This window comes from Vespula vulgaris, chromosome 10 (assembly GCF_905475345.1).
Source record: "Vespula vulgaris chromosome 10, iyVesVulg1.1, whole genome shotgun sequence".
Classification (NCBI taxonomy): domain Eukaryota; kingdom Metazoa; phylum Arthropoda; class Insecta; order Hymenoptera; family Vespidae; genus Vespula; species Vespula vulgaris.
The window spans coordinates 7305265-7318431 of record NC_066595.1 but is presented as its reverse complement, the minus strand read 5'-3'; the positions used below and the strand labels follow the sequence as shown (position 1 = coordinate 7318431).

The following is a 13167-nucleotide window of genomic DNA, read 5'->3' as shown; positions in this document are numbered from 1 at the left end:
ACAAATTTCTATTAAAAATTTCTTCTTTATAGTCAGATTTTTCTCCACAAAATTCCTTAGTAAATTTAATTACATTTAATGCATGCGAGTATCGTCCGTCCTGCACAAGTATCTTGCGTGGAAATTATAACAGATTAAAAAGGATGCGCCCTTAAAAAGAATCTCTAATTCCTGGAAATCTCTTAGTTCCTGGAAATGTTTTTACAGAAAGAGAACACATTTATTCTTCTCGTACAAGGGGAAACCATCGTTATAAATACGCATATTCAGCTGAAAGCACCGCGAATGCTCCTAGCGTCGTCGTGAAACCATGCGAACGATATTTCAAAAGAAAAGATAAAGAGAGGCAGCGGAAGAAAAAAAAAGGAAAAGATAAACAGGAGAGAGAGAGAGAGAGAGAATGAGAGAAGTAATAATATCAAGTTAATGAATGACATTGTTGGCTTTGGAAAAAAAATTAGAAAGATATCAAAATAATAAAAAAGGGTAAACAAGAAAAAAAAAGAAGGAACGAATCTATCATCATCATATATAGAAAATAATTGCCGAACGAGACATTGAATATTTTTGAACATTTTCAAATGAGTTTCAAGGGAGAACACTCTCGTTACCAATGACCGTGATTATGTAATCCAGCATGAACGCCACCGTACCCGGCACCATGAGCTGTGATTTTTCCCGAGGGACCGGCGATGATCACCGAACCGGCATGAGGACCGGCGACGGCCGAGCCGCCAGAATGAGGTCCTGATACGACGGCACCGTGGGACGCAGGTCCTGCGAGGACCACACCGTGTCCTGCGTGTCCTGCGTATCCTGCGTGTCCTGCGTATCCCGTGTAACCGACATAGCCGGGAGAACCCGTGTAACCATAGCCTACGAGTGAATTATTAACGTTGCTTAATTGCTTTAGAGTTAACACGTTAAACGACTGTCACTCAATTCTGTAGGATTTATACAAAACCTTCTTCAAATTTCTATCATAATATACCGAAAATATTCGAATAATAGTAAAATTTGATGGAAAGAAGTACGATTATAAATTCTTTTGTATCTATTATCTACAAAAACAAAAAGAAAATTGATAGAAGATGATGGATGATTTATATCGAATGATGTAAGATTCTTTCAGTATTCAACATTTTGATTATTTAATATATTATATCTATAAATCATATAGTAATCTATAAAATAATAAATAGAATACAAAATATATAATAAATTATAAAATATAATAAATAGAATAGGCAAGATGTATATTAAGAAAAGATAAATAATTGGTTACCGGCGAGAGAAGGAGAAGTATAGTATCCTCCATCGTATGCTCCATTGTAACCTTCGACATATGCAGGTCCAGCAACGGAAGCAGTAACGACGGCTGGTCCAGCGACAGCACCAGATACGTGAACCGGTCCAGAAGCAGAGCCGGATAATTTGGCTGGTCCAATCGAAGGTCCGGAAAGAACGGATGCTCCGACGCGAGGACCAGCCACACTTGTATGACCTAGTAATGGTCCTGCCAAGGCGACACCATGTCCAGGATACCCAGCGTGATAACCATGTCCATAACCAGCGTAAATTTCTCGACGTTGTCGCGAGAATGGTGATCCGGTAGCGTATGTGCACAGCACGAGGACGATCGCCTGAGATATGAACTTTTGTTCGGTGAGTTTGAATTTGATCTTTTCCAAACTTTTCATAACATTTAATTTTCTATAACTCTAATCCTAAAAAAATTATATAATATCTATAAAACTCTAATGACTAAATACTTAACACAAAAATGGCTCGTCGGATATGAATTAATAATTGATTTCGTGGCGGAAAAGTAACACTTAAAAGATACGAATTTAATACTGATTTCAATCGAGTAAAACGAATCAATCGATTAATAGAATTTTAAAAACATTGTAAATATCGACGGATCATCGAGAGAAAAAAAATTAATGGAGTTTGAGAAATGGAATAAAAGATGGAATGTGTACTTACGAGGAGGGCTTTCATCTTGCCGAGCTCTGATCGTTGAGTGTATCTACGGTTTTCTTCGTCGGAGTTTATATACCTACTGCTGTAGAATCTCGACCGCGCCCCCGTTGATCCCTTCAAATCATATTCGTTGATGGTGGTGACTCGAGCATTGTGCAAGAAGCTCGTCATCCGGCACACCCACCCTTGGGATATGGTCCTCTTGTGTATGACCTTCGAGTCGTTCAAGAATAGTAAATCCCGTGAAAATTATGCTAAACGTTTCCTTTGGATATCTATAGTTATCTACCTACTATCTACTTCGAATTCACCTATTAATGACTTTGTTTAATTGACTAATAATCATTTCATTATTTACGAAATATTCAATCGCTAGCTCGTGCTTATTAATTAGTTATCTCATTGACGAAGTTTAAACGATTTATTTGTCAATACAATGACAACTCCGAGCGAATAATTATTAGTTTTCGGTATAATCGATATTATATCGCATTCCCTTGTTATTCAGTTCTCTCGTAATTATGTTCCATAATTAATAGACTATTAACTATTATTAACTTATGTATATCGTAGGAAAGGATCGTACGTGTTGCTTTTGCGTGAATTATAACGACGGATAAATATTTAGATAAAATGATGAGTTGGGAAATCTGAAACCTATATAGTAAAATCTATTCCGTTTCGTAAAATAACTCTTCAATTTTCTTATACTTTTTAATAGGATGAGATTAAAGCGACCGCAAAATCAAAGCGCCGCGAGGAGTTTTTGAACGTTACTTTCAAAGGTAGCACAAGTTTCCATCGAGATGTTTCAATGAAATATCAGAGTCGTGGATCTTCTTAACGCTTCAACAGATGAAACGATGGAAACTTTTCTCTTTCGATAAAAAGAATTTCTAAATGACTGCACCATATAACATTATATCACGATCTAAATAGTTTAGAAGACTAAAATTATATGCTTTTCGCATTAAGTCAATGTCGAGTACGTGGAAGAGAGAGAGAGAGAGAGAGAGAAAGACTGAGAGGTTCTCAATAATTAATAGGATTCTCATAGCAAAGTACGACTTCGACCTTTAAATCGCGAAATATCGTGCGATCCGAACTGTTCTAGTTTCTTCAAAGTGCACTTTCATCTAGCTTCTCTGATATTATCTTAAACTTAAAAAATAATATCGACTTAGTTACCTATATTCGTTGCTTTTAAAAAATATTAATTCAAGAGTTATAAACTACCATCGAAAGATTCTCTTCGTCGTGATTCCCGTAATTTTATGCTTTAAGGTTACCGCGATCTATTAAACTAGAAACACATCGAGATATCGCAAATATTTATATAAAGAAAAAAAGTTCTATCGTGTATATCGTTAATGTTCTCGATTTAACGTAATTTACTAAGTATCTCATGTTACGAAGGAAATGAGATATCTAATGTCCGCTAGTATTTCTACGATTAAAGTTCATAGAAGACAAAGAAGCTCGTAAGAGGTGAATTGTCGACCTTTAAAATGACGTGTAACAAAGAGAAAAGAGATAGAAAGAGAAAAAGAGAGAGAGAGAGAGAGAGAGAGAGAGAGAGAAACAGAGAGACAGAGAGATCGTAGCCGATCTAGTTCCATTCGATTGGCACCTTTTTATGGGTGGTGTAGCATCGATTCTCGATTTTATCCGAAGAACGAGAAATCTCGCTCTGAAATTCGTAGATTCGTGTTCATCGGAAGAACACCACGATTGAACGTGATCGATGTTAATGGTGAGACTGACATTTCCAGTCATTGTCTGCCGTGCTCACACCACCGGACTCGACGCAATCGTTATGGTTTATGGGAGTAACCTCCGATCATACCTCATTGTGGGATCCGTGGCCGAAAGCGTTTGCGATAACGATTACTACGTTATGTTACCACTTTCGTGAAAGTTCGACAGATGTGGAAATTCGGAACGACTTGAATTCGAATTAATGCACGTTGATTCTACCTTAGATTTAGTTTACGTTGATATTATTAATGAGAAAACTTCATTAATTTACATAATTATCTAATGATACGAAGAGATCATGAGAAATCGTGGAGGTTGAATTAATGGAAGTATGCTACATAGTAGAACTTTAATATTTCTCAGAGATATCTAATGACCTTGGCCGAAAAAACTCTTCTGTGTCATAATAACTTGTAAACAAACTCTTCTAAGAATGTTCTTTCATAGTAATTACCACCCTCGAGAGTGAAAGGACTACGCCTCTTCGATCGGTCATTACTATAGGCTTGCTTGAATTCTAACCATTTAATGGCAGGAATTACGAAATGTTTTTCTTTTCTTTTTTTTTTCTGTTCTTAAACGCTCGCATTGAAATTACGTTTATATCGTTTATTACTCTTTAGCACATATACATAAATCTTGTAATAAGTTCTGTTTTTTTAGTTACTTATTTTATTGTTGGTATTTTTTAGTATTGCGACGTAATCTTCATTTATTCGAATAAATTACGATCCATGAAGTTTTATCAAAACGTAAAAAAATCTCGTAAATTTGCTAACATATGACCGACATTTCGCGCGATAAATATTCTACTATTAACATAGATATCAGATCAGAACGTTTATAAATGCAACGTAGTAATCCTCTGCAAAAAAAAATGTATATATTCTTTGCGATAATCGATTCCTAATCATATAAATTATAAAATATCGAGGTATATTACGGATTCTCATCAAATATCGAATACGTATCGTACAATATTGACAAGGAAAGAATAATGAACACACACGTGCCCATTCTTTTTATTTCTACAATGAAAAATATCGATTTCGTTTAATAAACGTTGCTCTATCTTGCATTTTATACATATCAGATGTATTAATTTATAATTCTCTTTAATTCACAATTTTTACGCGAAGCATTAAAGTTGTCACATCGTAAGCGCTTACACAGATCTTTACAATGCTTGGGTAAGGATTACTTACTCACTTTTTGTCAAGTTTATCTTTATATTAAAAAGAAAAGAAGAAAAGAAAACGGCGATAGTTTATGCATTGGTGGTATAAGGATTAGCTATTTTTTGTCATCTATATCTTGTAATTGAAGAGATGGATTATACTTTGAACGACGATATCAACAATGTGATAATATTATATATATATATATATATATATATATATATATATTTAATGAATTTTATTATATTATAATAAAAAATATGTTTTATATTATATATAAAATTATATTATTAATTATAATGTTATCCCACGTTGAATAACTATCTAATAATTCAAGTGTACTTAAATTATCATATATCATAAAAATAGCATTTTTTTATTGAATGAATGATTAGAACAAAAAATATTAAAAAATTTCTGATCGACATTTATATGAAAACAGATACATATTTCAAGAATAATATATGTATATTTAATGATGCAAATATGCATTAATTATTGTCAACGAAAAGACTATATAAGTAAAAATTATAAAGATTTATTGCTAAGATCAAGTTGAATAATTTCAAGATCACTTTTTTTACAATAAGATTTATTACGTTTATAAAATATTGGTATTTAAATAAGAAACAAAGAAACGCTCAATTCACTCTTCTTTTATAATAATAGAAATATGTTTTCGTTATTTCATTACTAATAGAATCGCTGTTTCTATTACATTATAAATATAATAGACGAATAGAAAGAAAATAAATAATATTCAGAAATAAAGAGAAAATTTATTACATAAACGTTGTCATGTTTATGACCAAATTATATTACAAAAAACATTAAAAAAAATAATATATTAAAATATCGAGGAAAACATGAAAACTTTTCCATACGTCTGTCAATACCAACAATATTTTTCTTATTATTTTCTTTCAATTTTTTAATAAGCACTTTATATAAATATGAAATCTGTTGTAATCAATTGTAATTAAATATTACGTGTCGTAATATTAACAAACAAATTTTTTTTAGCATAATACAATGTTATAAATATTACAATTTCAGAAATATCATTATCAAACAGAACGTTCAATACTATTATAAATTTTATAAGTTCGAGGATTACTTCTTATAGCTCTAAATTTTTTTTAACTTCAAAAGAATCCTAATAACGAAGAAAATCTTTCACCTGGATTATACATTTTCGTAATATATGACGAAACAAACGATACATAAAGAACGCTAAGGCAATATATCGCGAAAAGAGAGAACGAAGGCATTATTTATATCTCGAGACATTCGCTTAAACGATTTCACAGGAATTCAGTCATTAATCTCGGTTACGTATATAAGAAAGATACAGTAGCTAAATAATACCTAACGAAACATAAATGATCACTGCTCTCTCATTATAATTTATTAAATGTTAATTAAAACTTATTGGTTAATTACTTTCGAATGAAATGCCGTAGATCGTTGAATCGTGATTTATCGAATCGAAATGATAGACGTATTGCTGTATATCAGTTTTTAATCGTTTTTCTGAAAGAATAAAAAAGAATTAACTTATATTTAATTAAAAGATTTTTATTTAATTTCGAAAAAAAAGCAAAATAAAAGAAAATATATTCTATCGATGAATCTTTGCCATCGCATGAAATCTATAAACGGAGAAATCTTTTCGCGTTATGCCAATAGAAAGTGTTGTTGGTTCGGTTCCTGGATGACTCGTTTCTCTAATCACATTCTATATCTACGACTAGAATAGAACTATCAGAAAACGGATCTATTTTATTTAAGTCGCACGAGTGAACAAATATGATGGTCGTGGTTTAAATAGTTAAAGTATTATTATAAATGTATTTAAATTATATGTACAATATACATGTATGTGTATATATATATATATATATATATATATATATACACATATTTCGTGAAGCATCTAATAAGGATGAGTGTCTCCTGGGAAATAAGGAAGTGAACCGTTAAGCAGAACTTGGAATATTCCGGTATAGATACGCTCCGTTTCATACGACTAACCTTACTGAAAGCCTTCTGTTATTTTACGCGAAAGCTTCGAGATTCAAAATGTTTGTAAACATTATGAAACCACTATCGTTATGCATACATGTGTTTCCTAATAGATCTATCTGTATGAATTAATAGCAAGTAATGGATACTCTTAAATTTTAACCTAATGATTTTCTCTCGTCATTGTGGAAAAAAAAAGAAGAAAAAAAGAAAAATAGAATTTTCTTTAAAGAGAATAAATCAAACTTGAAATTTGATTCCTGTTTGAGTAAAGCTTTTCGAAGATTCTCTGAACAATTGGGATAAATGGTTTCCTGGCTCGGTATTTATGAACAAAAAAGAAGTAAAAATATCGTTAAATGTTACTAATATATTTTGGAATACGTCGTTAGAGAGAAAAAGAGAGAGAGAACATTATTTTATCGTTTCATTCGTCGCATTTCAGAATTTTTTCTCGAAAAGGAAATTATATTTCTCGAATAGTGAAATGAAATGTTTTTACAAGTTATTGAGGAATCTCTCTCTCTTTCCCTCTTTTTCTTTGAGCTTGACATATTTCGTCGATTCGTGAAAAACGACGAAAAAGAAGCTAGCTAAAGAAAATTTAGAAAAAGCTGAATATTCGAGTATTCGAAAGAAAACTTCGATGCTAGGTACATGAAAAACAACGAACAATCCTATATGATTTCATTTAATCTCAATGAAACAAAATCTGACTATTATAAATCACAAAAGACAGTTATACCTTGTATCTCTAGAAACGAGGATTTCGCTTCGATGATTAATCGATCATCTGCGTGGACAAATTGGAACGTGATCTTTTGGGCTTTTCTCTTTCTTCGGATTTCTATAGTATTTCTACGAAATTTGGTCTATCGATTAATCGATATCCGCCGTCATTATTCCGACAGATTAAAACGGAAGAATGGAACTAAAAAACGATATTGAATGGGATTTTCTCATGAAAAAAATAAGAAAAGAAATAAAAAGATGAAGTTTTGTTATATCTATATTTATACAATAAGCGAGAACGTTGAAACGAATTATTTTCTTTTCTACTTCCCTTTGTTTACCAATCGGAGAGTACACTTTTGACAAAGTAAACGGATAAAATGAACGATTCTTTTTTTAATTTTTCGTATCATTCTCGAGTAGAAGTGTAATATCGATATCGTTTCGAAGTCTACGTCGCAATAAGTGGTTTAAAATAGATAAATATTTGGTAAGAAATGAAAGTAGTTCTCGATTGAGTCATTCGTTTGTACTCGATCGTTGCTATCGACGAGACATCTTTTAATATAAAAAATAAATTTCTTACGATATAATAGTCCAAAGACGAGGTTGACACGAGAATGAATGAAAAAGGTTTTAAATACTGATGCTTTATTTTATATAAAGTATTGTATAAATGTATAAACGCTATAAATACGTGGTATCTATCTATGGTGGTGGTGGGGTGCTAGTCGTGATCGCAAAGAAAGGGTATGACGAGGGCGGGCGGGGTCGGGGGCCGGCGGCGGCGCGCCATCTATATACATTCGTTCGCTCACGGGAAGGGCTGACCTACCATAATCTACCGGTCTCTCCTTTTCACTAACATATAAACATAATAATATAATATATGTGTAGTGTGTGTATATGTACGAATACACATATGGTAATGGTGTGTGTGCGCGCGTGTGTGGCAATGTGTTTATATATATATATATATATATAGATACGCGAAGAAAAGTAGAATAGTAGTAGTAGTATGTATACATATTTATATATATATATAAAAAGAGAAGAGACATATAATGCGCATGGACGAGCAATGTAATAATAATATGTATGCTTGGGTGCGGCAGTAAGTATAACAACACACGAGGCGTCGAGCCCCGCTCGAGGGAGAGAAGAGTAATAAAAAAAAGTGTGTGTATGTGTGTGCGCGAAGAGCGGCCTTACGGATGGTGGAAGACATAGAAAGAAGAAAAAGAGTTCGAGCCGGAGCAACGGTGGGTGTTCAGAAAACAGAACAGACCCAGTTGGTCCGACGACGAAGCGCCAAAGCTTGTCCACTTGCCGAGAGCATGGCCGAGAGCGGCGGCCGGTCGATCGTGCTAGCGTATAGCTCGCAATTAGCTCGCGCCGTTAGATCTCGTTAGACGCGGCTGATTCCTGACCGGCTCGTGGGTACGCGAGATCTCGAGCCCGGCGACCGCGGTAACGACCGATTTTTGTGGTCGTGCGAAGCGACAATTGACTAAATTTCCAAAAGAAGGAAAGTGTACCGCGAATCACGAGTGGCCGGGCTCACGATGCGTTTTCCCTTTCTCTATTTCTCTCTTCCTTTCTCTCTCTTTCTCTCTCTCTCTCTCTTTCTCTCTTTCTCTCATTCCGATACTAGATTTCTCTCTTTCGCTCCGTCTCTCACTCTCTCTCTCTCTCTCTCTCTCTTTCTCTCTCTTTCTCTCTCTCTCTTTCACTCTCTTTCTCTCGAGGCCGATACGAGCCGGCCTATCCATCGAGGGGAGGCTAGGACGGATCGGTGAAACAACGGGATCTTTCGTCGAAGCGAAGATCCCGTTGCGCCGAGCGCATCCTACCACCGAATATAGTATAGAGGCTATACCACTTTAAGACCGATGCGCGTTCCTACCATGTTCCGAGGTTGGACGAAGCTTTGGGAAGAAGACGTTGTGAGCGCGTTTGAGGATCGTCCGGAGACCGGTGAGTGACTGTGGTGGGTTTGCCGCCGTCGCCGAGCCGAGATCGCTGGGGTCTTGAACCGTCTACCACTTGGCAATTGGTGCGGGGATGATAGCTCCGTGGGAGCCGAGTCCGGCGTGGATGGCGCCAGATGGTCCATTGATCACAGCAACTCCGGCGTCATGTCCGCCGATGCCACCAGCGATTCCAGGTCCACCTCCGATGACAGCGATGGCACCAGGGCCACCAAGACCAGCACCGAGAGCGGCACCTCCCAAAGCGAGTCCTGTTCGAGGAGAAAATAGGTAGGAAATAGGAGATGAGACTCTTTAACTAATTCTAGGTGATCGTCGGGCGAACGAAGAGAGATATTTACCACCAAGTCCGGCACCACCACCAGGAGCGGCAGCGGCAGCAGAGCCAGAGCTTCCATCGTCACCGTTGATTCCACCAGCACCAGCGTAGAAGGCAACTCCACCGTAGCTAGGTCCTACAAGGCTAGCGGTAGCCTGGGATGGTCCGACGAGGGTGGCGGTTCCCTGAGAGGGTCCTACGAGGGTGGATGGTCCAGCAGCAGGTCCTACCAAGCTGGATGGTCCGGTACGAGGTCCACCTACGGACTTGGCACCTTCCTGGGGTCCAGCGAGATCGGATGGGCCAGTCTGGGGTCCTACGTTAGCCTTGGGTCCTTCAGCCGGTCCGATGTCGGCCCTGCCACCTGCTACTCCTCCGGAAACGATCTGTTGAACTCCAGCAGCTCCAGCAGCCGCCGCGGCACCAGCAGCGTAGCTAGCACCAAGACCACCAGATCCCAAGCTGGAGGCACCACCCTGGAGGGAGGCAGCGGTTCCAGCACCAGCTGCGAGTCCACCGCTGAGACCGGCACCTCCGCCGAGACCTCCATGACCAGTGATGGCCAAACCAGCACCGCCGTAACCACCGTAGCCGATGCCACCATGTGCGATACCGGCACGGGCCGTCGCTACTGCTAGACAGGCGAACACGATCTGCAACGGACGAAACCGGTTGTTACTAACTTCGACCACAACCGACCGACCCAAACCGATCGGTCGTCCTTCGCCTCGAGCTTCCGATACACTTACGCCAACCGATTTCCCTCGCGCTTATATCAAATGACGCCGCAATTCGAGCTATATCGGTTTACGGAAGCGCTCTACTACCGACTATCACCGACGCGAATCTCTATTTTCATTGGCTCGCAGGCGATTACGAACCGACTACCGTCCATGCGCCAGTTTAGCTTTCACTCGGAATCGCGGTGACTCCGTTCACGGAATCCGTTTCGAACCGCTCGAAGTAGCCGTTCCTTCGCGTCTCAATCTTTGTGACCGATCTCTTTCGATTAGATACGATTCGAACACTCTTCTTTCTTGTCTCGCGTTCACGAACTATGATATTATACGTATACATACGTATATATACATATGTAAATATATTATATATACATACGTATTTACGAAATGTGTCGTTCGCGGCTAGTCCTCGTAACGTCGTGCCGTAACGTTTCGTAATTGGAGTGATAGCGTACCGATCGCATTTTCTCATAGTTAACGAGACACTCCTCCGAAGGCAGCCTCCCTCTCGCTTCGGCCTGGTTACCACGCCTAACGCGACAGGACCATATTAGGGGAAGAAATTCTTGACCGACCGTTCGCTAATAGGTGCTTTCGTGTACCCGCAGAAAAAAAAGTCGACTTGGATTTTATGCAATCGCTCGAAACTAAACTAGCGACGCAATTGAACGCACGATCGAAGCCACGATATTGCACGATATTGCACGATATTGCACGAGATTCATAATTAATCGTACCGGCCAGAGTTTCACTCGGAATCCTCTTTCGTTTATTCTTTTTTCTTTTCATTTTTTTTTCCTTTCCGAGAACAAATTCGCCACTTTTCTTTATTTTTACGTTCGAAAGGAAGTGCGTTAGATCGAATCGTGAACTCGCGTGTCGCGGCCGTTTTAAGACGTTGCACTTAAATGGCACCGCTTCGCGACCTGGAATTATGCATATCTAACGACTTCTCGAAACTTTCACATCCCGTTTACGCGGAACGAAGGTTCGCGAGCGGTGAGCCGTGCGACGAGTCTGACCGAACGTTCCCGCGACCCTCCCGACTCTAAAGATCGCATTTCGTAATCTCCAACGTCTAGAACTCTCGCGAAAAACAGGATCTATTGTAGACTGTCCGTATTGAAAGGTATACTCGATATACTCGTCGGTAAAGAATCTCCGAAGGATTCACCAAGGACGGTAACCGGTCGTCGATACGATTCCTTTTCAATGACGAGCGCGATGATACTACAACCGGTTTTACTTTGACTTGCACTAGACGACCAGATTGCATATTTTATGAATGAAAGTCGTAAGAGGTACGGTGCCGATACGTCTGCGTCTACTTTCGAGTTTCGCGGACGAGTTAAAAGGACGACAAAGAGAAAAGGTAAGACGAACCCTGACATTGAATCGTCGTTCTACTATATACGTGACATTTTAACGCGTCGCGTTTACTGCGCTTGAGATTATTCCTTGACGCGAAAATCGAACTATCCATCGAAAGAACGAATATTGAGTTTAGCTCGAACTAAAACGATCGAAACAACTGTGACCGTAGAAACGATCACAGAGAGGAACCGGAAAGTCATATAGGAAAGTGAAAAAAGTTTCAAGCGAGATGACGCGATAAATAAGAAACGAAAATAATGAAATGAGATAAAAGAGCGCGACTCTACTTGGAGCACGGCAAGTACGCGACGATCAATCGAATATGAGTAAGCGATACACCCCGTACGGTGAAAAGAACACCCCGTACCGAAGCTCGTAATCGAGCCCGCAATTGAACCCGTAATTTAGCCCGTAATTTAGCCCGCAGAGGAATCCGTAGATACTCACAAAGGCCTTCATGTTTGGTGTGTGTATGGTGGGCTGGTAGTCCGGTGAATGACTGACTTGGGCCGGGCCGGCAGGCCTTATATACGCCTAACTCTACTCTGTCCACGCTCCACAATCACCATCCTTTCGAAAGCAAGGCGCTCCACCACCCTCCCCCCAGAAAAACTATAATCCTCGCGTATAGCAGCGACGGCGTAGTGGCTCCGTAGTGGCCGGGAGCCGTGGGGGTGGCGAGGGGGATGTCGGGGGGAGGCCGTTCCTAGTCGTCGATAGTCGCCTTTGCTCGCCTCTACTCGCGGGCAACTCTACTCGCAGCTTGGATACGGCTCCGCTCCGCTCCCCTATCGAGACACGACCACCGAGTGCAAGCTGGCACCACCCGGTCGCGGCAACCCGACGCTACTTTACTCCCTTTCCAAGGGCCTTCGAAACGACCCTTCTTTTCGTTTTCTCGTCGCTCGATTCGCCACCATTCGTCCATCCACAAACAGTTTCCTTACTTCCCTTCGTTAAAATTCTCCATTTTCTTTCCTTTTTCCCCTCTCGTAGCCTCTTTCAAAGAGCAAATATCTCTATCCGTTCGTCGCGTGTTAGAATGCTTGTCTCCTGTAATTTCT

General features: G+C 38.8%; 3 protein-coding genes across 9 annotated transcripts in view; 1 reads left to right on the top strand and 2 right to left on the bottom strand.

The window, feature by feature from the left end:
- Positions 1–593: 593 nt before the first annotated feature.
- Positions 594–2157, bottom strand: LOC127067120 (fibroin heavy chain-like). The gene is made up of 3 exons (XM_051001693.1): positions 1990–2157; positions 1286–1643; positions 594–876 (listed from the first exon to the last, which is right to left on the bottom strand). Exons 1-3 carry the CDS (start codon positions 2155–2157, stop codon positions 608–610), a joined length of 795 nt encoding a protein of 264 aa, XP_050857650.1. The 3' UTR covers positions 594–607.
- Positions 1546–13167, top strand: part of LOC127067073 (glutamate receptor ionotropic, kainate 2) — a 125365-nt gene continuing 113743 nt past the window's right edge. For all 7 annotated transcript variants that reach the window (XM_051001591.1, XM_051001590.1, XM_051001586.1 and 4 more), the window contains exon 1: positions 1546–1665. The gene's annotated coding sequence lies outside the window, so the exon portion shown is untranslated. The remainder of the gene's footprint in view (positions 1666–13167) is intronic.
- Positions 7658–12949, bottom strand: LOC127067081 (spidroin-1-like). Its single transcript, XM_051001609.1, has 3 exons — positions 12551–12949; positions 10012–10642; positions 7658–9921 (listed from the first exon to the last, which is right to left on the bottom strand). Exons 1-3 carry the CDS (start codon positions 12560–12562, stop codon positions 9719–9721), a joined length of 846 nt encoding a protein of 281 aa, XP_050857566.1. The 5' UTR covers positions 12563–12949; the 3' UTR covers positions 7658–9718.